Source organism: Urocitellus parryii, chromosome 15, assembly GCF_045843805.1.
Source record: "Urocitellus parryii isolate mUroPar1 chromosome 15, mUroPar1.hap1, whole genome shotgun sequence".
NCBI classification, from domain to species: Eukaryota; Metazoa; Chordata; class Mammalia; order Rodentia; family Sciuridae; genus Urocitellus; species Urocitellus parryii.
In genome coordinates, this window is record NC_135545.1 from 3,006,090 (window position 1) to 3,031,622 (window position 25,533).

General features: G+C 53.7%; 1 protein-coding gene across 1 annotated transcript; it reads left to right on the forward strand.

Annotated features, from left to right (window-relative positions):
- Positions 1-3,904: 3,904 nt before the first annotated feature.
- LOC113176660 (T-cell-interacting, activating receptor on myeloid cells protein 1-like) lies at positions 3,905-10,372 on the forward strand. Its single transcript, XM_077793297.1, has 6 exons — positions 3,905-3,956; positions 8,064-8,099; positions 8,213-8,503; positions 8,774-9,070; positions 9,890-10,051; positions 10,302-10,372. The coding sequence occupies exons 1-6, from the start codon at positions 3,923-3,925 to the stop codon at positions 10,370-10,372; spliced, it is 891 nt and encodes a 296-aa protein (XP_077649423.1). The 5' UTR covers positions 3,905-3,922.
- The last annotated feature ends 15,161 nt before the right edge of the window (positions 10,373-25,533 follow it).

Below are 25,533 nucleotides of genomic sequence, written 5' to 3' on the forward strand. Positions count from 1 at the left end.
CTGGAGCCTCCCAGCCGCAGGTGGGCAGGGGTGTGAATGCGTGCTTCCGTCCGGCTGCGTGTTTATGTGAAAGTCCTTACAGTTCCTTTTCACTTGGCTTTCTCCTCGTCCTACACCACTCCATGTGAAATTTCTAAAAGCTAAAATTTTTTAAACATGTGAAATGGTGAAAGTAGCATATTGATTCCAGCCCATTTGGAAAGCACAAATAAGCAAATGGGAAAACATCGACCGCCATCCCTCATCACTCAGAGAACAGTGTTCCAAGAGTATGTGATTCTACCTTCTGGCCTTTTCCAGGGCAGGTCGGCCCCCGCCTGTTGGGATCCAGCATCCGTGTTCTCTGCGATCTGTCTGCACCACCCAGACGTGGGGCCCGGCCTGCCTCCTCCCCTGGCTCTCTGCTGACATCTGCGTGATGCTCTGACCTTTCCTGTTGGAACTTCCGTCCCCTCCTCCACCCTTGCTTCCTTGGTGGTGTTCCTGAAAGTCCTCTCTCAGTCATCGGCTTTGCCCAGGGTGGCCAGAGTTGACATGTCACTTCCACTTGTGTCTTCTTGACTAGAAAAGCTGGCTGCGAGAAGGGTTTCTGAGCTGTCATCCTGGATTGTGTGTGTCCAGCTCTGTTCCGCCCTGCAGAGGAGGGGACAGTGGGTCTTGGTGTTCAACCAGCAGTTTTTCTCCTGTCCTCTGTGTGGATTCACGCCTGTGCCTCAGGGAGGGCCGTCTGAATTCCCTGTGGGTCCAGCGGGCTCTGTGGGTCCAGCCCCTGGGGCAGGGTTGGGTGAGCAGGTATTTCCTGACTTTTGACTAGGAATCAGGCTTTGTGTGTTAGGGGATTAAAACCTTAAAGGGGTGACTGCCAATCCCAGAGGCAAAACAATATCGACTTCAACAGCAAATCTGAAGGAACATTCTCTCTTTTTTTAAAATATTTATTTATTTGGTTTAGGTGGACACAATATCTTTATTTTACATTTATGTGGTGCTGAGGATCGAACCCAGTGTCTTGTGCATGCTAGGTGAGCACTCTACCACTGAGCCACATCCCCAGACCAAAATGTTATTAGTTAATTTTTTTATGTGGTGCTGAGGATGGAACCCAGTGCCTCACCAGTGCTAGGTGAGCTCTCTACCACTGAGCCACAACCCAGCCCTGAAGGAACATTCTTGATCAAGGCATAAGGTCCTGGGGTAAGTCTTGGGGGAGAGCAGGGGCATTTGGGGAGGGGGCCAGGCTGGGGAGGCAGTTGGAGCTGGCGAGGCCTGTGGGGTGGGTAATGGGGCCAGTGGGTGAGCGAACCGCAAGCCCTGGGTCCCTGTGTGCACACTGCGTGGGTCCTGTGCTGCGTGCTGGGCACACCTTCCCCGTCTTCCAAAATCCAGTTGTTGCTGAATTTTCCAGTTACCCCTGCCTTCTCTCCTATGTGATATTTTTCTTGGAATTGACCCACATTTTCACTGTTCTTTTAAAGACAACTCGACTTCTAAAACACATCTGTGTGTGCATGCATGGGCACTGCATGCGTGGGCACTGCATGCGTGGAAAGCAGGTGCCCTTCAGCAGGAACAGAAGGTGGCCCTCAGGCTGGCAGAGAGGCCACACTGCTCGCTCCTACTCCCCACTAATGCCACCCCCAGCACTGAGCTGCTCTTTCCCCTGTTCCGTTTCTAAGGGACAGGAGTGAGCAAGAAATGGAACAGAAGGCAGGTTCCTGCACGTTCCCCCCGCGTGGCTGCGGCCGGGAGAGCTGGAGAAACACTCCCGGAGGCTCAGTCTGGGTCACCATCCGACCTGCAGCTGTTTTATTCCTGGGGGTCTTGTGGCTGCCGTAAGGAAGGACCCCAGCCTGGGTGGCTGGAACAGCATGATGGTGTTTTCTCTCCGTCCTGCTGACCAGAGGTCCAGGACCCAGGAGAGGACCCGGCTGGAGCTCCGAAGCTTCTCTCCTCCGCCTGCAGGTGGCGCTGTCCCCCCGTATCCCTCTATGCCTGTCTGTCCCTTTGGAAGGACACCAGTGGGACTGGATTAGAGCCCACGCTAATGACCTCCTTTTACCTGTTACCTCTTTTTAACATTTCTGCATTTTAAAGATCGTAGGCCAACAAAGTAGCATATATATTCATGGTGTGAAAGGGGATATGATGATTCGTGGAGGTGACATGGAGTGACTGAATCAAGCTGATGACTACGTCTGTCGGCTTTTGTGGTGGGACCATTTGACACTGACTCTCTTAGTGAATTTGAAATGTATGGCATCTTGTCATCTCTTGCTATACAGCAGATGTCAAGGAAAAGCCTCCCACCCGCCTAACCAAGGCTTTGGCCTCTGGCCATCATCTCCTAGCCCCCCTCCCTGGCCCGTGCCTGTGCCCCGTGGGAATCCCTGCGGATTCTGGATTCCGTGAACGTGACCAGGGAGGTGGCGTGTCCTCGGCAGCCGTGTTTCTCATGGCCCTAACGCCCTTCCTGCCCGCGGACTCCTGACTGGCCGGGCTGAGGTGGGCTGTGCTGAGAAGCCCCCGACACCGGGAAGCAGGGCCGACTCAGCCGCCAGGGGCTCAGGCCCTCCGTCCATGGGGCCTCGGGAACCGAGTCCTGCTGACCACGCAGGAGCTTGCTGCAGAAAGCAGATGGAAAGGGAAGTCAAATGGTGTCCTGGTGAATTGCCAGGCGCATCTCTATTCTGACATCAGAAATGATCCTCTTAAAAATTAGAGCATTATGGATATGCATAGGAGCTGGGTTCATTTTGACAAAATCATACACGTATGGAATTTGATTTCAGTCCCTCCTCCCTCCCCTCCTCCCTCCCCCACCCTCCTTCCTCTATTGATCTTCCTTTCACTTGTTCATTTATTTATTTTTAATTGGGCCTTCTACATCCCCTGTAGTATATTTACATATGCACATAGCATGGGTGGTTGGATTCATCCCACTCTCCCTCCCTTTTCTCGTCCCTCCTCCCTCCCTCTCGATGTCCACACCAGTGTTTATAGCAGCATAACTCACAGTGGACAGACTGTGGACTCATCCCAGGTGCCCACCAACAGGTGAGTGGGTAAAGAAAACGTGGCTTAGACACACAATGGAGCTCCACCCAGCCAGCAAGAAGAGTGAAATCACGTCCTTTGCTGGCAAATGGAAGGAACTGGAGGACGTCATGCTTCTGAATGAAATAAGCCAGACTCAGGAAGTCAGGGTCGAACGTCTGCTCTCATGTGTGGAAGCTGGAGAGGAATAAGATGGGGGCAGAAGGGGGCATCACAAAGGCACAGGGGACATCGGTGGAGTCGAAATAATCCTTTCCTAATTTCAAATGAAAGTTTCAAGTGAATATATTTTTTTGTTTGTTTACGTATTTTATTTTTGTGGTGCGGGGGATCAAACCCAAGGCCTCATGTGCGCTAGGCGAGCGCCGTACCTCTGAGCCTCACGCCCAGCCCTAATATATTTATGTTTAAAACAAAACCCACCCCGAAAGCAAAGCCAAAGCAAGTCCGCCTTGGCCTTGTGCACTCACTGGTGTGGCCTGTGGGTGGAAAGTCCCCTTGGGCTCTGTGACTCTTCCTGAGCGAGAAGCCCTGATGGCCCGTGGGACGGCATCGAGTGGCTTCACGTGTGCAGAGTGCCGAGTTCTCAAGAGTTGGTCCTCCTCGGGACCAACTCTGCAGGCCCCAGTGCTAAGCTGTTGGGGGTTTCCAGTCGAGGCCCGACGTGCGACTGAGGCCGAGCAGGGTTTGCTGTGAGTCAGGCCCTTGAAGGCGGGTGTGTGAGGACCGTGTTGAAATCAGCATGCTTCCTGATGTGGCTGCTGGAGGGAGGGACTGCAAGGCCACTTCCTGGGTCAGGGAGGCTGTGGCTGGTCTGTGGGCTGCAAAACCAAGAAGGACGCTTGGAACAAACAACTGGCAGGCGGACATGATCCCGCGGCTCCTGTCCCTCCTCTGCTTCAGTAAGTGTCCCGGGGCCATCCCCTGGGCTGCAGATAGCCTCCTAGTGGTGAGAGGTTGGGGACGGATAGAGAGAGGAATCACAGGGAAGAGCTGGATCTTGCTGATGCAGGGGAGGCACGAGCTCCAGCCCGTGCCAACCTCCTGGTTTTGCTGAGTGCCTCTGCACCGGGCTGCCTGGGATTTTTGGTCTTCTCAATATCACTCAGCCTTTTGTGTAAGTGAAAGTGTTGAAGATAGAGACTTTATATCAAGGTCGTAATTTAAGTCCGATGGCAAGCGGAAGGTAACTGTAAAGTAGATAAGATGCAGAGGAGACAAGGTCGGGGGTTCCGACCCTGCACCGTTGCTGGCCACGGTTCTGAGCCTGCCGCCTGCTATTTTCTAAGGAGGCAGTTAGCCATGACGGCAGTATAGAGAGGCTGGCTTCAAATGGAATTTCTTCCTGTTATAATCAAAAGTAATACAAGAGACATCAGAAGATAACAGATAACAGGTTTTTTTAAAAATACATTTTTTAGTTGTTGATGGACCTTTATTTTTTATTTATGTGGTGCTGAGGATGGAACCCAGTGCCTCACACATGCCAGGCAAGTGCTCTCCACTGAGCCACAAGCCCAGCACCAGCCCCACAGATAACAGAGTGTCCAGGTAGGATTCGATACTTTACTGGCCCTTCCTCCCACCTGAAATCATGGCATAGACACCTGTGGGACCGGTGCCATACTTGGGGAGCACCATTCTGTTCTATCCCCAGCCCCTAAAGCCCTGCAAAAGTAAGTTCGGTCCACTTTTACAGCTTAGGAATTTAATCTGAATTTGCAATGTAGAGTGACTCGCTTAGGACTGCACGGGTTCAGGGAAACTGAATTTCCACACACAACCGTCTGAGGTCACGTGATCAGTGTTTCCACCCAGCCACGGAGGTCCCCTGGGAGGGGCATGTATGAAGGGGTTCTTGGTGTGTCCTGGGGGTATGAGAAGGGACTTGGATCTGGAGAAATCTGAGGAGCTAGAGTAGTTCAGAAGGTGCCCAGCTGTGGGGCCAGAACGCAACCCAGGAAAAATACCTTTAGAAACAAGTGGCACTGGATCCCCCGAAGCCCTGAAGAAAGCCGGCTGGCCTTGATGTGGCCTTGGGGTCCTTCCTGCCACTCTGATTCTTTGACCCTGAAACTTCAGGTTCCCGGAGCTTTTCTTCTGTGAGAGGCCTGTCTAAGGAAGAGGCGTTCAGTTGTGTTGGGGGGACTGGGCAGGTAGCAGGGTGCCAGAACCTTCACTCCTGGGTGCACCAGTTGTAGGGTGTCAGGACGCTGTGTCCACACTTAGGACTCCGTTTCCTCCTCTTTCAAGGTCAGCTTAACAGGTTCGTGTGGAGTGAACAGTGCTCAATAATGATTCTTGATTTTTTTTTTTTTTTTTATGAGATGGGATCTTGCTGAGTTGCCCAGGCTGGCCTCAGACTTGCCACCCTCCTGTCTCCGACCCCTGAGAGCTGGAATTCCAGGGGTGTACCACCATGCCTGGCTAATGATGATACTTTTTGTTATTCTTCCGTCTCTGACTTGGTGAGGGACTGATTCCGTGAACTGTTTCTTTGAGAGAGCTTCCCTGGCTGTCTGCATGGAAATCTCATTCCTTCTTTTTTATGGCTGAATAGTGTTTCATTGTAGGTGGGATAATATATAGCTCTATAGACACAGATCTAGGTCTAGAATGAGACTTTTTCCAAGGAGATGGTTCTTGAAGTGGCAGAAGCAGAGAAATCCCCCGATCTGCTAAATGCAAACTTCTCCTGTCCCTCTTCTGTTCATATGAGTTACCTAGTCTAGGTATCTCGTAGGAGGGGCACCGTGCATGTCCTCTCTTCCTGGCTCCCTCCCCTGGCGCAACGTCCTCAAGGTCTGCCCACTGTGGCCTGGCATGTCGACATTTCCTTGTTCGTGTGTGTGTGTGTGTGTGTGTGTGTGCGTGTGAATAACATTCTATTTGAGGATGGACTACCTTTAGCTTATCCATTCCTCAGTCGACGGGCACTTGGCTATTTTCCTCCATTTAGCTATTTATTACTTCCCTTTTTAAAACATGAAATGTATTTTCAACTGATTCTTGTATGTAATTTTAGCACAAAAGCCTAGAAACTTCCTCCTTTTACTACTAAGACACAAAACTGTTGGCTCCATGGTGGAGGAAAAAGAGGAAACCTCTTTGGATCAGCCCAATCTCTTTATTATGACAGTGTCCACACTCAGGCTTGATGTTCCTCTGAAGGAGACCTTGGCCCTCAGGCAGCACCGAGTCCCCCGTGTCTGGGCACTTGGGGCAGGACCACTGTGAACGGTCACCTCTGTCAAGCCACCTTCACTCAGAAGTTCCTTTTTGCCTCAGTTGATGTCCGAGTCTGGAGCGGTGCGTGTCCGGTTCATTTAGAGTGGGGTTCTCCCCCTCCTCTCACTCAAATCACCAGGGGCATGTGGAAGAGTGCCCTGGCCCGAGCCCATCCCCGGGATCCTGACTCGTGCTTCTGGGTTGGCTCTGTGCCCTGGACTTTCCCAGGTCCCCAGCCCAGTGGGCAGCCCAGGGTCAGACCACCCAGATGGAACGTCCCACAAGGGCAGCTACCTGTGGGTGGGCAGGGCTGTGTTTTCCCTCTTCTGGACGATCTGTTTGGATTTTTTTGAGGCTTACACAGGGCACCAAACAAGCATGAAAAGAAGTAATGGTTAACACTGGGTCAGAAGTCCTTCAGATTTAGGTAAAAGATGGCTCCCCTAGCCCTCCCCAAGAGCCAGTCCTTCGCCCCAGCAGGTGGATATGATGGTGCAGTATCGGAAGCAAGGGAGGAAGACGGGGTGGGCCCATCCTTGTAAAATATGACTAATGCTAAAACTGAGCGTTGGTCTGCTTTGTGTTGCTGTAACAAATTACCTGAGGCTGTGGCTCCCGCTGTAGTGGGCGTTCTGTGGGTGACATCAAGTGCCCGAGGGAATCAACTTAGAAGGAGGCAAGGTGTGTTTTGGCCTGTTGTTTCAGAAGATTCAGCTCAGGGTCGGTTGCACGTGGCCTTGGGCCTGAGCAGTACAGTACATCATGGCAGCAGCCCGCGGTGGAGGAGGCTGCTCATCCCACAGTGGCCAGGAAGCAAAAGGAGACAGATGGGAAGGGGCCAGGGTCCCCATCACCCCTTCAGGAGCACACCCCCAGTGACCAGGCCTCAGCACACGAGCCTGGGGGGACGCTGCAGATCCACGCTGCAGCAGCTCCCGTCCTGGTGGCTGGAAAATCCAAACAGCATGGCACTGGCATCTGGCAAGAGTGCCCTGTCCTGCCTGGCAGAGAAGGGGCATGTGTGCTGGCGGGGGAGCTGGCCTGGCCCTGTGGGAAGGGCATCAGCCTTCACAGGCGCTGCCCTGTGATCGATTGCTTCTCAAAGGTGCCACCACCTCGGTACTGTTCCCTGGGGACCTAACTAACCTCCAGCACTAGAGACTTTAGGGGACACACTCAAACCCCATCATGGGGCGTATCACCAGTCAGCCAACACGTGCTGCTGATGGCCGACCAGGAGCCAGGGCCTGGACAGACCTGGGGGCCACACAGAGACCTGCCTTCCAGCTGCTCCGTCACAGCACCTCCATGGCCTGGGGTAGGGACACTTCTCTCAGCTCCTAACTAAGTGGTTTCGTCTTCATCCACGTCACCCGAGGCACCAGGCAGCCTTCTCTACGAGGCTGCTCGGTCCCGGGGGTCTACAGGAGATTCCCACTCCAGCATAGGGTCCTGAGGTCCTCAGGAGCAGTCACGGTCCCCCAGGCCTGAATCTCCCCAACAGTCTGCCTGGCAGGGAGCCCTCCCCTGGGGTCAAGGCGGGGACTCGGACACTGCGCCCCAGGCTGTGGCAGAATGGGTGGGAATATGTGAAACCTGGGGACGGAAGATGAGAACAGAGGCTCTGTCCGAGCCGGGAGGCTGGCGGGGGTGGAGGAGACCCTGCAGCACACGCGCAGCCCCGGGACCCTGCCATCCAGAGTGTGAGCCAGGGTCGGCTCAGCAGGAGCTTGGGGCTCAGGCAGCTCCAGGCAGCCCCCTCCTCACAGGCTCTTTTGCAGGATTGTGTGTTGGCCAAAGAGACCCCCCGGGAGATGGTGAGTGATGCTTCTGCCGGATGCTGCCGGGTCCTTGAGCAAGAACGTCCCCAGCCCTACCCTTTCTCCAACAGGGGCTTCTGCGACCAGCCCTGAGCTCTGCTTCCTTCCAGGGTCCCTTCCCAAGCCCACCCTCAGCGCCTGGCCCAGCTCGGTGGTCCCCGCCAAGAGCAACGTGACTCTGCGGTGCTCCAGCCCCGTCCCGGGGATCCGATTCCTTCTCAGAAAGGGACCTGATATTTTGGATTCCAGGCTGCCACTGGGTCCCACTAAGACCACGGCCGAGTTCCTTCTCACTGAGCTAGGACCCCGGAGTGCTGGGCCATACACCTGCGAATGCTTCTGGGGAGGGTTCTCTGGTGTGACCTCTCAGCTCAGCAACGTCCTTCTGCTCTTGGTCACAGGTGAGAGGAGGGGTTGCCCAGAATAGGATGCAGTGACCCTCAGATGGACGGATGGAGGAGAGGAAGAGGGGGAGGGGAGGGGCTGTCATCGCCAGAGCATCTGGGGAGGGGCTGGGACAGGACTGGATCCCTTGGCTTCATCCAGGACTGTGGGAGGGGACATCTCGGTCCTGAATCCAGAGCAGACAGTGGGGGAGGGGAGGTGTGGCAGGGACTTCCTGCCAGGCCGGGGGACTTTCCCCAGGACCTCAGAGACACCTTCCCTTGCAGGGTATTTGCCTAAACCTTCCCTCCAAGCCCATCATGTGGGCCAGGTGACCGAAGGGGGAGAGGTGACCCTGCAGTGCCAGATACCCAGCACCATGGTGCGGCCTTTGGAGTCTGCCCTACTGAAGGCCGGGACCCCGTCGCCCGTGCAGCTGCACAGGCCCGTGGGGTCGGAGTCAGACTTCTCCCTTCAGGGCGTGACAGTCAATGACACGGGGACCTACAGCTGCATCTACTACCAGGCAAGGGCTCCCTTCTGGGCCTCGGACCCCAGCCCTGCCTTGGACATCCTGGTGACAGGTGAGCTCTTTGTCACCTCGTAGTCGTCTGTGCCTTCTCTTAACAGCCTTCCCTCCCCCAGTTTCCTTTTCTCGGTTGCTTCTGGCCCTTGGTGACCCCTGCGCCGTCCTTCCCCACCCTGAATCCTGCCTCTCGGGTTCCCTGCATCTCTGCGGGTCCCTGTGGTCCTTGGGATCGGATCTTGTTCTCAAGGACTCTCCATTTTCCACCTGGTTTCCCACAGCCTCCTGCTCCTGGCCTGGCGCAGGTTCTCCTCGGGTCTCTTGTCTCTGGGGCCACTGTTAGGACTGAGTGATCGTCCAGGCCAGCAGGTGGCCTCGCCAGCTGCCCTCTCCCCTCCTTCAGCTTTGTGAATTCTCTTTTGTGCCTTGAGACTGTGTGCGGGGTGCGACTGTTTTATAGTAAGAAATAAAGGTCTGGCCAGGGGCGGTGGTGCACGCCCGCCCGTAATCCCAGTGCCTCGGAAGGCTGAGGCAGGAGGATCGCGAGTTCAAAGCCGGCCTCAGCAGCTCAGTGAGACCCTATCTCTAAAAAAACATAAAAAGAGGACTGAGGGTGTGGCTCAGTGGTTAAGCACCCCTGGGTGCGATCCCTGGTACCAAAAAAGAAAAAAGGAAAGGAAGGAGGTCAGGTCTCTATGGTCTTTATGGTCGTTGGTGAGGGCCACAGAGGGCTTCCCCGACCTGCGAGGGACTTGCTGTCTTCCCTAGGGACTCGGCCTGCAGGGAACCCTGTTGCCCATGAGGTGAGCCTTGGGCTCCTGGGGGGGGCTGAAGCCAGGACAGGAGCCAGGGCCAACACCAAGCTTCCCTTCTCCAGGGCCAAGCCCAGCAGCAGGGAGGCCTTCCCCGGGGGCCTCGTCCGAGGGTTACACCAAGGGCAACCTCGTGCGGCTGGGAGTGGCGGCCGGCGTCCTGCTGATGGGGGTGGTCCTCGTGCTGGAAGCCTGGCATGCCGGAGGGGTGCCACACGCTCAGCCAGGTAAGGCAGTTGAGCACCGCCCATGGCGGGCAGCTGCAGGGACGTCCCACGGTTGGAGGGGTGTCACTGGTGAACAGAAACAGAAAACACTATGGCCACGTCCGCTTGTTTTTATTTGCCAATTTTATTTGCCTCCGTCAGCCTGGGAGGGAGAATCAGGTCATTTATTGGGCACTAAATACGTCCTCCCACTCCTGGTGAGATAGATGATTGCCACCAAGCCGCTGTTCGTAAAGATCCACTGTTCCAGCAAATTTCAGCGACCCGGTGCCGCGCCACTGGCTACAGCCGCCCGGTGCTCCACCCGCCCAGGTTCTCTGAGCACCAAATTTACCCGGGACCCTCTCTGGTTCCTCTGCACGGGTACACATGGCAGATTAGGTAGACTGTTCTTTTCACCATGTGGGACTGTCTTATTCATTTTAGGGACAGACTCTAGATTGTTATGAGGTGCCAGTGAAGCCCGGGTCATAGTAGAATTTAACAAGGAGCCGTCAGCACCTGAGGGGAGGAGGAGAGGCGGAGGGGGACCCTCGGAACCTGTGTTGGAGGTGGGGATACGTTAGTGATCCTCTTCTGAACTCAGGTCTGTTCTTGGCACCCACAGGCTCCCCCCGGATCCCCAGTGCACCCGTGAACCCTGGACAAGTTGGGTCAGCTGGTCTGAGACAGTGTCCTGTGCCACCGGCTCTCCCAGCTCCTTGAATAATGGCTCCCTCTTCCTGACTCCTTACCTGGGACAGGGACAGGCTTGGCACCCTCACCAATAAAGCATTTTTAGGATGATCATAATAAAACGTAGGAGCTCTTTTCTCTACTGACACAGCCATGCCGCCTGGATTCTAAGCCAAAGCCCATGTATGTGTGGACCTTTTCTGTGATCCCAATTCTATCAGTTTGATCATTGTGGCTTTATTTTTCCTTTTCCTAAGAGTGTATGTTGAGAATATAAAATATACACGATTTACATATATATAATATGCAAAATGCATTTATACATAATATATATATGCATCTCATCTATTATAATATATATTTATATTCCTGATAAGTTGCTGATTGGACATTTTATCCACTTTTATTTTTAGTTGAGTTCTTTTTGGGTGGGGGGCAGTACTGGGGATGGAGCCCGCGTCCTGGGGCATGCTTAGCTGAATTCTTTATCTTCTTAACTTTGCAACGTAAAGATACACACAATCTGGACACAAGCCCCTTAGCCCATATACGCTGAGCAATTATTGGTTTCAGTCTATGCCCTGCCTTCAGATTTTAACTTCTTTTTTTTCTTTCTATACTGAGTGTTGAACCAGGGCCTCGCACTGAGCCAGCTCCCAGCCCCTTAACATCTTTTGAAAAGCAAGAGTTTTGAATTTGGGTGAAACTGAGAAACCCAGAATATTTTTCCTTTATGGGAAAACCTTCTGTGTCCTAGCTAAGAAATGTTTGCCCGCCCCTTGGTGAAGGACTCGATTTTCTGGTTTCCCTCCCCAGTTTTCTGGTTTCCCTTCCTATTTCTGTTGCCTCTGTCCAGTGCCCTTTGCCCTGGTGTCAGGGCTTGTCCTGGCTGTCCCCTGTGCCTGGCCTCCTTCACCCAGATGTTCCTGGTGTGCTCAGGCAGCAGGAGGGCTGTCTAGCCCACCACCCCAGGGAGAGGCTCACCACTCCTGCTTAGGAGGCTTTGGGCTGCTGTGTGGCCAAGAGTGGCCACAGTTGATAGAGCTCTGGTTTTACAGCCAGTCTGGGCGAAGAACACCAAGGAAAATATCTCTCTCTCTCTCTCTCTCTCTCTCCTAGAGATCAAACCCAGGGCCGCTTTACCACTGAGTAACATCTCCAGCCCTTTTTATTTTGAGAAAGGGTCTCGTTAAGTTGCCCAGGCTGGCCTCAGACTTGCAATGCCCCTGCTCCTGCCTCAGCCTCCTGGTGGCTGGGATTGCAGGTGTGCACCACCACATCTGCTTCCCGACCCCCCAGTGCTGGGGATGGGACCCAGGGCCCCTCATCCCATGATAGGCAAGTGCTGTCCACCGAGCTGCATCCCCAGCCTCCCCGGAGTTTTATTGACAGATAATTGACAAACAAAATCCTTACAAGGCTATTGAAACATACCATCCATGACCATTAACTATGCCACCTCGCTGTGCAGTCGCTGGGAACTCCTCCTGGCGAGGGATGGTGACTCGGTACCTGTGGAATATTCTCTGGCCTTTCCCCACTCCACCTTTCAAGAGAAAAACTGGATGCTCTCTATCAAAACTCCATATCCACACTCTCTCTTAGAATCTGGCTTGAAGACACCCTGAACCCTGTAAACACACCCGAGTGAACATTGCCAGTAATTGTAACCTATGGGAAGGTTTGATTTAGAGCCCGGCTCCCTGCTGGCACCTAATGGCATCTTGGCCAGCAACGCTGCCCAGTTTCTAATGGAGCATGAAAAACGGCCTCAGAGCTGGCTTCCCCCTCCTCCAGGGCAGCTGGTTCAGGCAGAGGGGCTCCAGGGCTCAGGATGCTGTCTCCCGTCCACACAGGGGCTCACCTGGTTTGGGTTCCCTGCCACACTTTCATCTCCATCTAGAACCTGTATTGGAGGCGCGGAGAATCAGTGATCCTCTTCTGAACTTAGGTCTGTCCTTGGCACCCGCAGCCTCCCCCCCAGATCTATATTTATTTTTAGAAATAAGACGCACTGAACAGGACACAGGCAGAAGAGGATTCTGCCTGAGTTCCGACCCTGCCCGTTCCTGAGCCCCACGGGCTGAGATGCCTGCGAGTTCCACACGATGCCGCTCAGATCTGCTGCTGGGAGACTTGTCCTCTCCCGTTCTGGAGCATTTTGATGCTGATTCTTGTGACCATTTTGGGAAAGAGATTTCAGATATTCTTACTCCAGGGAAATGATACATTTTTAAGGTGATAGATGAGCTCCTCACTCTCATTTGGTCCTTCTACACTGTGCTCATGTACTGAAACATCACATTGTACATCATATGTATATCCAGTTATTATCTGTCAATTAAAAATGAAGCTAAACTAATAAAATTTTAAAGCACTTTATTAAGGTGGGACTGACATGTAAAAAACTTTATATTTAATGTCTACCACCCAGTGAGTCTGGGGTAAGTGCACACCTGGGAAGTCATCTCCACCAAGGACAGACACACATCCATCACTTGTAAGCCCCGCCCCCCTTATTGTTATCCTTATTCTCTGTGATGAGCAGAGAGACTGGTGACCTCTGAGAGACATCAGTCACCTTGTGGGTTGTCTGTGCAGATGCCGGCTCTCCGGTGTTGAAAATGTCCTGTGGTTATGTCACTATTGGGTGGTGACTGAGGGGGAAGTGGGTGCTCTGCTGCAGTGGGCACTCAGAGTCTCGGGTCCACGCTGGCAGATTCCACCAGGGATGGAAGATATTCTGGAGAAGTTGCCCTGAGGAAGCGTCCTTGTGTGTATTCCCTAAGCAGCACCGGGTACCAATGGTTCCCGGAGCGTTTACCCTGCACGGGTATCACAGGTCATCCAGATACTTGGAAGCATGCTGTGGTTGTGTGCTGTGCCTCGGTTACGTGCCAACACTGCCCCATTTTCCGCCCCATTTTCCATAAGGGACTTGAGCATCCTCGGATTTTGGTTTCGGGGCACCCTGGAAACAAACTCCCTCAGATGACAAGGAATGATGATTCTTTTTGTGTGAAACTGTAACTATCTCCAATAGCTAAAAGCAACAACAACAAAATTAAAACATCTTAATGAAGATGTAGACATATATAATACTTAAATATAGTAAAGCAATATTTGTTCAAAATTAGTTTACAACGTTGCTGGGCAGGACCCCCAGGAGGCGGGGCAGGTGGAGCCGCACCCCAGCATCTGTGGAGCTTGTGGTTACCGCTGGCTTCTGGCTTCCTGAATCGGTTGCAAGAAGGAAACGCTGCACCCGGTGATGACAGATCCAAAGCATCAGAGCAAAGCCTCGTCCTCTGGTCCGGGCTCGCGGCGGGCGGGAGGGGAGAGCGCTGCCTGCTCGGCCTGAAGCCAGGGTCCGGCTCCGGCGGAAGGCGCTATGAGCGCAGAATCCCTGTGGCTGCTCTGCCTCGGTAGGTCTCCAGTGGGCGCTAGGGCTGGATGGGGAGTGGGTTCACGCCCGGGAAGGCGGAGTGCAGGAATGGATGGCCCTGCGGGGGGGGGGGGGGGGTGCGTCAGAGCCGGGCGCCTGGGGGCTGTGCGCATCCTGAGAGACGGGAGCCCAGGCGCAGGGCTTGGGGACACCCAGCCTACTCCAGGAGAAAGGCAGTGCTCCGCGGGCATCTCCAAGGCTGCCCTCTGACCGTGCCCTCTTGAGGAGGGCGTCCCTCTGGGCTACATCAGACAGGGGCTGTCCTCAGTTTGAGCCTACCCTTATCAAAGGTCCCCATACTGTGAAAAGCAAGGTGTGGACAGAGGGAACAGGGTAGCCCAGAGGTGCCCTCCTCCGCCCCGTGCTCGTTAGGTGGCTGCTGAACCCCAGCGCGGCCAACCTGGCATAATGGGAACTATTCTCTCTCAAGTGCTGGCCATGCCCATTCCTTACCAGGGTGCCGAGGCGCTCTGCTCCCTGCCCCTCTGCCTGGCTCTGGCACCAGCTATCCTCGGCTTTCTTTGCCGTGTGGATGTGTTGCTGCAATCTCTGCCTCTGTCCTTACTCAGCCTGTGTGTGGATGCCCCCCCCCCACCCGTGTCTCTTATCCTCCACTTACAGGGACAGCAGTCACCACCGAGGATGGCCCCACTTAGCCTAACTCTTCACGTTTGTAAAGCGGGCATACTGCTACGTCAGGGACAGTCCTGTCCACAGCTGTGGGAGCTGGAACTCAATTGTGTCTCCTGGGGACACAAGTGAACCTTTAACACCCTCCTCCTCTGGCTGTAATACTCTTCCAGAAGCAGGTCTGTGACACAGGATGGGCCAGTCTGACACTGCTGGACGCTTTTAGACCAGCAGTGAGATGGGGACTTCTTTCCTCCCCGCATGTGACCTACAAAGATGCAAGACTGTAGCTCCTGCAGCCCTGTTCCCGGGCCCCTTCTGCTCCAGCTGGCGTCCCAAGGGAGCCAGACAGGAAAGCCAGGAGAACAGAGCCTGGGTGTTGGCGCTGCCCGGCACTGATAGGCAAGGCGTGCACGTGAGCCAGGGCCACCTATCAGTCTTCCACTCCGTTTTATTTGGGGTGAACTTTTAATATTTAAATTTATGTAGGTCTTGACTAGACAGGGTAACACCAATGCACATAAAATCTTAAAGTTATTACTTCCAAGTGTATGAGGTGGTGCCTTTGAGTCTGTACTGGTGACGTCCAGCAGCACCTTGTCAGGTTCCGAGACCCTCATCAGCCTGCAGGCACCTTTGGTGCTTCCTCCCCATACGTTGGTCGCTGCTCCGGGCACCCACTCTGTCTCTCCCGACTCTCCCGTTCTGGATGTAGCATAAAATGGAATCACACCCTGGTGGTCTTGGTGCCTGACTTTGTTCACTTAGCATCATGTTTCTGAGCTTCACCCACATCGTAGCATGAATCGTACTCCCCTCCTTTCTGTGGCTGAATAGCTCTACAGAGAAGTGTAGATCTCACCGGGTGCTGTGTTCAAAGGACCTGTCAGACTGTAGCTAGTTTTTGGTAATCCAGTAGCAGGTCTTCTACACACTCTCAGCATTTACCTACAGCTACAATTTCTCAGGTGCCCCTCTCTTGCCATACACTTAACATCTGTACCGTCTCTCTGTGTGGGTTGCCATTCTCCAATGCAGAGCCGTGCGGTTCCTGCACTGTTTAGGGGCTGTTGCCTTCAAGTCAAGTGGGAAGAGCAACACTGGAAACCTAGCTCCCCAGCCAGGCACAGAAGCTCTGGAGGCAGGAGGATCGTGAGTTCAAAGCCAGCCTCAGCCAAAGCAAGGCACTAAGCAACTCAGTGAGACCCTGTCTCTAAATAAAATACAAAATAGGGCTGGGGGTGTGGCTCAGAGTTTTGTGCCCCTGGGTTCAATTCCCTAAACAAAAAGAGAAAAGAAAGAAAGAAACTAATGTAAACTCCCAACTACTAGATCACCAGAAACTAGCTCCAGTTTACAGGTACTGAAGAGAAGCTTGCAGAGAGTAGAGCCAGGGTGACACGGCCCCTTGACATGGGTAGCCCTGGAGGACGGTCCCCACCTACCCTCATGGTGGTACCCACGCTCACACAGCTCAAGTCCTGTCTAAGGCCCTGCCTCTCTCCCTCCTGGGGAGGCTGGCGTCTGCGCGCTGACTCCCCACTTGGTTCAAAACAAGGACAGACAGCCTGGGACAGTTGGTGGCTTCCCCCTGAAAAACGCTGCAGGCTGGTGTCCCATTCCCCCCCCCGGGGGCTCCTCAGGCTCCCTTTCCAGGAGCAGAAGGGGGGCTAAAGCAGGCAGCTGCAGGCCTGAGGGAGGGGCCTGAATCTCCAGGGAGGCAAGGGGTCCCTTTGGAGGAGTAGAAAACCCTCTGCACACCCCCAGGGTAAAGTGACCTTTGAGGGATGAGGGGGGAGGCCGAGGTGAGTGATTTCTACCGGGTGAAGGGACTGATCCTGAAAGCAAAGCGATCTCCAGGAAGGGTTGTGGGAGTGTCCCTCTGTGCACAACTTCTGAATGACAACAGTGAGGCGGGGAGCAAGCCGGGGAACTGTGGGGACGACAGAGGTTAACCCTGGTAGTTGCGCTCTCTCCTGGTTGCACGCGAAGCCAGGCGCACAGCCATCTCTCAATCGCATCCTCTCTTCCAGGGCTGTGCCTGGGCCTTGCAGACCAGGGAGAGAGCGGTGAGTGTCCCCCGGTCCCCTGGGCGTTCCTGCGCTCCACATTTTCTGGCCTTCTCCTCCAGTCCTCCTGATTCCAGGAGGGGCTTCACCTCTTCCAGATGAAGAGGCAGTTAACTCTGAATTCTTTCCAGAGAAGCTTCCCAGGCCCTCGCTCCGTGCCTGGCCTAGCTCCGTGGTGGAACTGGGGAGCAGTGTGACTCTGCAGTGCCGGGTTGGTTTCCAGAATGCCACCTTCATGCTGGGGAAGTTGCACGACCCGGGGTTCAAGCAAGAGCAGAGCTCAGCAGAAACCCAGGCTGAGTTCCCCCTGGCCAGCCTGCAGCCTGAGGATGCTGGGGGCTACTTCTGTGCCTACAAGACAGCAGCCACCGGCCAGTGGTCAGAGCAGAGCCAGCGCTTACAGCTAGTGGTCACAGGTGAGGGGGCGGCCTGAGATCGCCTCCTTCTGCTGCAATGGGCTGGGGAAGAAGGAATCCAGGAGCCAAGACAGATCTGGGGGGAGCCGGGGAGGTGGAGCCAAGTGTGGGGATTCCTGGGGGTCTTCATGATGCGGATGTGGGGGGGAGTTTTAGAATATAATCAATTAATTAAGGGTTCAAGGTACAGGGAGGCCATCAGACGAGGAGACACCTGCCTCTGAGACATGGTGACTCAGTCCCTGGGGAGGAGCTCACTGCGCCATAGAGGCTCCATGGCAGGGTGCCAGGGCTGCTCAGGCCACAGAGGGAGGGAGAACTGCGGGCAAGAGCCGCCTTGTATTTCCATGGGAAAGAGTAGGTTGGGACCCGCTCCTTGTCCCAGGGTGCTCCTGGTGGCTTGCACTTGGTCTTGGGTGGTGGGGATGGGGGCTGTGGTCCTGAGTATGAGAGCCCCGTGGAGCAGGGGGCTGGCATGTGGCTCTGGATGGGGTGATTGGCGCTGGGAAGCCAAAGCCTGGCAATGGGATTAACTAGCCCAGCTGTTAAGGGGAGTCCCTTCAAGGCCACCAAGGCCCCAAGGCGTGTGGGACCTCTCAGCCCTGGCTCTTCCCCACCTTCCCCGTCCTCCAGGATCCTGGCCAGCACCTTCCCTCTCAGTCAGTGCAGACCCCGAGGCTGCTCCAGGTCACAGGACGCTGCGATGCCTGACTCCCAACAATGGCTCTGAGTGCCTCATCACCGCTCTGCTGAGAACAGGCACCCCAGACCCCGTGCAAGTCAAGGAGGGGAGAGAAAACCAAACCGACTTCACGCTCCGCGAGTCGAGCGAGGACAGGGGCAGCTACAGCTGTGTGTACTACCAGTGCCACTGGCCACACCTGGGCTCCTCCCGCAGCAGCCGCCTGGAGATGCAGGCCACAGGTGAGGATTCAAGGTGATGACGCTGACTTTGGGCATGTGTCCAGCATTTTCTATGCTCCAGACTCTACAATAAGCAACTCACCTCCATTAGCGTGTTCAGTCGTCTCTTCCTATGAGGGTGGTTTTTGCTTATAGAGATTAGGGGTGACCTCCTAGATACACAAAGATAATTAGCCTCACAATGCTGTTCAAACATAAGTTTAAAATTAATTCCTATTCATGCCAAAGAAAAGCCAGAAAGAATGACCGGTACACTCTGAGGGACGTAGGGAAGGTGACCAGTGGAATGTGGGGCTCAGAGAACCCACCTCAGGGAAACTGCTTCAGGCAGGGGGCAGGAAGGTGAGGAGAAGGGGTAATGAAGACATCGGAGGGCAGGTACTCATGGGAGGCGGCTGCATAAGCACCTGAGATCTCAAGGAAGGGGCATAAGGGGTGACTTTTTTTGCATTTTTTTCATCCAACCATCCATCCATCCATCCATCTATCCTTCCTTTCCTCCAACTATCCTTCCATCTATCATTCATCTTCACATCATCCATCCATCTATCCATCCACCCATCCATCCTTTCTTCCAACTGTCCATCCATCCATCCATCCATTTATTCACTCATCATCCATCCATCCCTCCACCATTTTGTCTACCAATCACTCAACATTCTTCTTCAAGTGACCGAAGTTGCTCCCAGTAGGAGAATCCCTGGGGAACCTCACAATAACCAGCGTGTGTACAAGTAGCCACGTATCCACGTCTGTGTCTTAGCTTGGACTTGGGACTTGAAGACAACATTTGATTTTTTATTTACCCCTTTGTAAGGCTCAAGATAATTGGTGCTCCAACCATGTGTTCCTCACCCTGAAATTAACTTCCTATTCTATCCCTAATAACTTTTTCTTGCAGTCTTATGAATTTTTTTTAATCCATACTTTAAACCTAAGGTCGTAGTGCTAGGTGGCCAGGTCCCAGCTGTTCTCTGGCAGATTGTCTACTCTCCCCTGATCCTCTCTTTCTCAGCTGCCTGCTATGCCAACAGACAGGCTGTACTACCACTTTTCAGTGATTCAATTATTCAGACCTCCTTCTCCATTCAGAACCTTTGTTGCTTTGCAAACCACTTTCTTGTTATTGCCCCTCACCTATTACAAAATGAGAACATGAATGCTTCTGTTACAGAAGAAAATAAATTAAAAGTATACAGCACAAAATGGCTGTTCATTTACCCTACAAACCTAGATACTTTGATGCGTAGTATCAGCAGTAACAGACAGATCAGTTCTCTTGGCCAATAGGAGCATACATCATTTTTGGGGGGGGAGAAAAAAAATAAACAAGAGCAAGATATGAAGCTTATGTTTTAAAAAAAGTAATAGATAAACCAGGTGTGGTGGTGCACACCTGTAATCCTAGCTACTCATACAGTAGATAATTACAGGTGTGGTGGTACAAGCCTGTAATCCCAGCTACTCAGGAGCCTGAGGCAGGAGGAGGCAAAGTTCAAGGCCAGCCTGGGCAACGTAGAGAGACTCTGTCTCAAAAAAATAAAGGGACTGGGGAAGTGACTCAGTGGTAGAGTGCACCTGGGTTCAATGAAAAAAAAAAAGTCATAGATGGAGAATAAATGATAACTAACTAACCCACTAACTAACCACAACTCTAGCAGCTTACAACAGCCGTTTATCCATGCCATGGTGTTGGTGGGTCGGGAGGCCAGGCAGCACCCAGCTGGTTCTCTGCTCGGGGTTTACCTCCCAGGCGTCAGGCAGGGCTGGGCTCTCATTGGAGGCCTGACTGTGGAAGAGGCTGCTTCTCCTCTCCATTGCTTCTCCAGAGCCCACAGGAGAAAGGCAGAGTGGGGGGGGAGAGAAGGTGAGTCCCCTAGCAAAACAGTCTCCTGTGGACTAATGTCACCACTGGAGGGACATCCCATCACCTTTGAATATCTGTTGTTAGAAGCAAGCCACAGGTCCCCGCACTCAAGGACAGGGGACAGCACACAGGTGTGCACACAGGAGCTCGGGCTCATGAGGGACCTGGAGTCTGAGCCGCAGGCATGGAGGACAGGAGTGACCTGGCCATGCTGACCTCTGGGGAAGGCCGTCCAGGGAGGAGAACAGTAGGAGTGAGTTCCCAGAAGTACCCATGTCTGGGAATGGTTGGGAAGCAGAAAGGAAGATGGAGAGGGGAGAGCAGGGTGAAGGGCGGGGCCCGAGGGGCCTGGAGCAGGAGCATCTGACCCGCCCACAGACTCTGCTCTGAGGCCCTGGAAGCCCCGGCTTTAAGGGCCTCTGGCTCTGGGACGGCAGAGGCTTGGAGGAGCACAGGAGGGTGCTGGCAGCTGCATCTCAGGCAACGGGACACTTTATTTTAACATATTTAGTTGTCAAGGCGATAATGATTATCACGGTCAGGTTACTGAGTACATCTGTCACTGCACTCCTCGTTAGTCCCCAGAGCTTGTTCATCAGAAACCTTGTGCCCCTCCCACACACATTCACCTGAAATACACCAGACACAGAAAGACAGCCGCTGTGTGAACGGAATCTAAACAAGGCAAGCTCCCACAAACAGAGGAGAGTGATGGTTTCCGGGGCTGGAGGTGGGGGGCATTTCAACTTAGACGGGATAGTGCCACTGGACGTGGGATGTGGACTCACCCTTACCTGTATTTCAAGATCCATATTGGTGCCAGGGATTGAACCAAGAGCGCCTAGCCACGGAGCCACATCCCCAGTCCTATATATATATATATATATATATATATATTTTTTTTTTTTTTTTTTTTTTTTTTTTACTGAGGTAGGGTCTTGCTAAGTTGCTTGGGGCCTTGCTAAGTCACCAAGGCTGACTTTGAACTTGCAATCCTCCTGCTTCAGCCCCTGAAGCTACTGGGATTCCAGCTGTGTGCCACTGCCCCAGGCTTCAGATATACATTTGAGATAGAATTTCCTGGTTGTGGTGCTGGGCTGATTCACTGCTGCAGAGATGTCAGAAAGTACGGGTGGTCCTCGAGAGTTGGCTTTAGAATGCGGGGGCCCATGGTGGTCTCTGCTGAGGTGGGAAGAAGGACAAGGAGAGAGACGGAAGGGATGGGATTAGTCATGCCATTCATAAATGTCACTTATTGGAGATGATTTCTAACTCCGGGAGGACTGTGGCGTGGTGAGGACCGTCTTTCTTCTGCTTCCCAGAGAGGGCCCGAGCCCCTCTGCAGGATCGAGGACTTAATGCCCCAACGTTCCCATACAACTTTGTGATTCCTTTCCTTGCATCCTGTTTCCTAGATGAAACTGATGGACCTGGAGCTCCCTCCACAAAAACAGGTGAGACTGTTAGAAAGGAGGCGATTTCCCAATTAGGTCTGCTTGGGGATTCCCTTTGCTTCAGAGCACAAGAACTCAATGCCCACTTTCTCTGGGTTATTGGGGGAAGCGCTGCCTTTTCTGGGGCAAAGGTCTCTGAGGCACTTACAGGTTCTGGAAATGCTGGTGGGTACACAGCACAAGGAGCATCGTCCGTCATGTCACATGGTGATCACTGCGGTGGAGCTTTGTGAGGAATGAGGGTGTATCTGGGGACTCTTTGGGGTCTGGGACCTGTGGATTGCCGTGCTTTGGGAAAATGTGTGATTGAAGACATTTTAAAAGTCTGAAATTCTCAAAACCGGGAAACTACATTATGTTCTTTTTTTTTCCCCCATGAGCAAGTGACTAAGAGTCTGTCCTTAGAGTTTCCCCCCCCAAATCAGGGCTGTTGGCAGCAGGAGGCTGGAAGAGCTGGCCCAGACTTTAACGGCCCACTACGTGCTAAGCAACCTTTCTTTCAGCAACCGAGGACCTTCCTGTAATCTGCCCAGTGGCGAGACTGAGAATGGCATGGCGAGAGTCTGTGCTGGTGGAATTTATTTTGGGAAAGGTACCCGCAGTGTGCTCTTGCCGGATGAGCCTCAGTCTTGAGTAGGGTTGGATTCCATGTTAACAGACTTGGAAATGACTGCTGCCCCAGCTTGATGGACGCAGTTGATGCCAGGAATGTTTTCTCAAGGAACTCTGAAACCTGAGAGAGCGGAGGAGTGTGGAAGTACCGGAAGCAAGCAGGCGATCTCACGAGACGTGAGAGGGAAGACCAAGAGCAGCTTTGAGCTCTTGGATGATTCATTTCCCTTTCTGTTTTATTGACATATTTTTCCTTCTACTCACTCTCGTAAAGTGCGCCATCCAGTAACACTTTGTGTCTTCACAAGGTGGTAGAACCATCACCACTACCTAATTCCAGAATATTCTCACCACCCCCAAAATGAAATCCCCTATCCATTTAGCAGTCCCTCCCTCACCAGGCCCTGCCCATCCGTGATCTGCTTGTCTGCCCGTCTGTTTCTGAGCTCAGCGCTGGGGGTTGAACCCAGGGGTGCCGCTGAGCTACATCCCAGTTCTTATTCTTTCATTTTGAGACAGGGTCTTGCGAAGTTGCTAAGGCTGTCCTTGGACATGCCACCCTCCTGCCTCGGCACCCTGAGTCTCTGGAATTCCAGGCTCTGGAATTCCTGCCCTGACTTTCTGTTTCATTTTTTGGGAACTGCCAAGCCGTTTCCATCGTAGCTGTGTGATTTCACGTTCCCACCAGAAACAGGCAGGTTCTGTTTAGCTCCACCTCCTCGTGAACTCATGTTTTCCTCTTTAAAAAATTATAGGCATCCTAGGAGGTACAGATATGAATTCTTAAAACATCCTTTCTGAGTTCAAATTTATCTGGGCACAGTTCTAAAGAGAATAAAATACCCTTCTGCAGAGGAATGACGTCCCCACCCTGCATTGTCACCTCAAAGCCTCCAGAAACGGACCCTCACACCAACTTCTAGGTGGAGAGCTTCACCACCTACCTCTGACCCGGGGCCGGCTTCCCTGTGGGCACCTGAGGCTTTACTCGTACCCCGCTCAGGCCGTGCCACTGCTCTGTCGGGGGATGCCAATAGTGTGGACACTTTGTTGCTTGTTTGGGCCATTTGGAAACAGTGATGTGAAACTTGACCGGGCTGTGTGCACACCGCAGTGTGAAGCCAGGTCGGTGGCTGTGGGGCCGTGTGGGGAGGGTGATTTTGCAATGATTTACTTCTCATTTCTTAGGAATTGCGGGTGAAAGAAGCCATAGTCCAGGAAGTGGGGGGGTGGGGATGGCCAGGAGGAGGTGAGGCAGCAGACTGTGCTTCCATGGATGGTCCCAAAGGTCCGGAACAGAGGTTCTCGCTGGCGTCACTGTCCCTGAGTGTCAGTGCTGCTCTGGAGGGTTCCTGGGTGAGGGTCATCGAGAGACAGGCTCTTAGGGACACTGGTGGGAGGTGACACAGGGAAAGTGAGATTTTAGGGGAGTCAGGACGAGGCCTGGGAGGGAAGGAGGCTAAGCAGGGTGGCCATCACGCTCTCAGATGGCCTCTAGTTGTCTTCAGGGAGGTGCCGGAGTCGGGGCGGTCACAGCACAGGGGCAGGGAGCTGGGGTGTTGACACTCCACAGCGATGGCCGTTGACCAAGGGCCCGTGGCTTTCTGGATTCTCTCAGGCAGTTGCCCAGCGAGGACACAGTCACCCGGCAAGGCCAGCTGTGGGAGGGGACGTTCTGCAGTGTGCAGCAATGGTGGGCTGCAGGGGAGCCCGTGGCATCTGATATGGGGACAAGATGGGGGGACGCAGTCATATGACCTCGTCTTTATCCTGCACGTGGCCGCAGCTTCAGACCAAGTGCTTTAAGGTCCTGTTAGGCATGATCACCTGCCCACTGCCCTTCTTCTACTTAACCAATCAGTAACCTGTTCTGGGAAGGGAAGGGACACTTACAAAGTCTGCTGTCCCTGCACTGCTTCCTGCTCATCAATTAAGAAGTGCCTCCCTGGGCTGAGTGTGGTGGCACACACCTGTCATCCCCGTCACTGGGCGGGCTGGGGAAGGAGGGTCAGAAGTTCAAAGCCAGCCTGGAAAACACAACTCTCTCAAAATAAAAAGGGCTGGGGATGCAGCTCAGGGGTAGAGAGCCTGCGTCACATGCCCCAGCCTGGGCTCAGTCCCCAGTGTCACACACACACACACACACACGCACACACACACGCGCACCAAGAGGATGCACGAAACCTAAGGAGATCAGTTAGCTCCGTGATTGGTAACGGAGGGCTGGCTGACAGAGGTGATAGCTAGGTAATAGACACCAGACAGATGACATAGACTGGAGGCGATTCAACGTGTGACATCTTAGATAAAAAGATTCTAGGAAAGTAGGTAGGTAGAGATATACTTAGAGATGGTGGAGAGGTAACTAGTGGATACCTGTACACCTACCTAGAGGACAGATTAGACCTCAGGAGTAGATGGATCAGACAGATGATTCCACCTATAGACAGTGAGGTATCAGGTGGGGGTGAGTCTGGGACAGTGACCCTGGGTCAGCGCACAGGACAGGAAGTTGTGAAGGCCTCCGACTTGGTTCCACACATGGCCACAGATGGCCCTATATCCGGGAAACATTGCCAGGCCGGTGCTCACTAATGAAGATGGAGGCAGGCTGCCCCTGTGACTGTGCAGAGACTGTGGACTCGGTCTTCAGCTTCTCAGCCTCTGCTTCCCAGTCCCACAGGCCTCCCATGTCTGCTTCCTAAACTATTAGGGGCAACAAGGAGCTGGGGCCGGAGTGGGGCCTGCTCTTGCAGAGCTCTGGGAGCGTCCGGCATGGTGGAGCTGCACGTGTGCCCTGCAGCGGGGAGTGGGCTGGATTCAGAGGGCGCACTGTCACTTCTGGAGACCCAGTGTCTTGTGTGTGGCCTGGGGGGTCTCTCTTGAGCACGGTGCTCGCGGGCATGGGTGGGCTTCTCCACCGTGCCCTCACTCTGCTCCCGGCAGGACCCTCCTGAGTCCTCTCAGCTGCTCCGTTGTTACTCCTGGAATCACGTCTCCTTCAGGGTCCTGCAGCCCCACCCTGAAAGCCCTTGGTGCCCAGGTCCCCCAGGCCCTGCCCATTGCAAGCCCCACGAGCCCAGGGAAGAGCGTTTGAAGTGAGAGCTACGACCATGTCAGTTGTCAGGGCTCCAGAGAGCAGAACCCAGTGTGCACGGAGACTTATTTCCAGGAATCGCCTCATGGTTTGGGGAACCAGCCAGTCTGGAAGCTGCAGGCTGGAGGTGGAGACGCCGATGCTGCAGCTTGAGCCAAAGGCCCTCGGAGCCACCACCCCTTCCTGCTCGGGGACCTCCGTCTTTTCCCCTGAGGCCGTAACTGATGGGCCCAGGCCCACCACATTTTGGTGGGTGATCTGTTCTGTGTAGTCCTGAAATGTCTTAGTTGAAA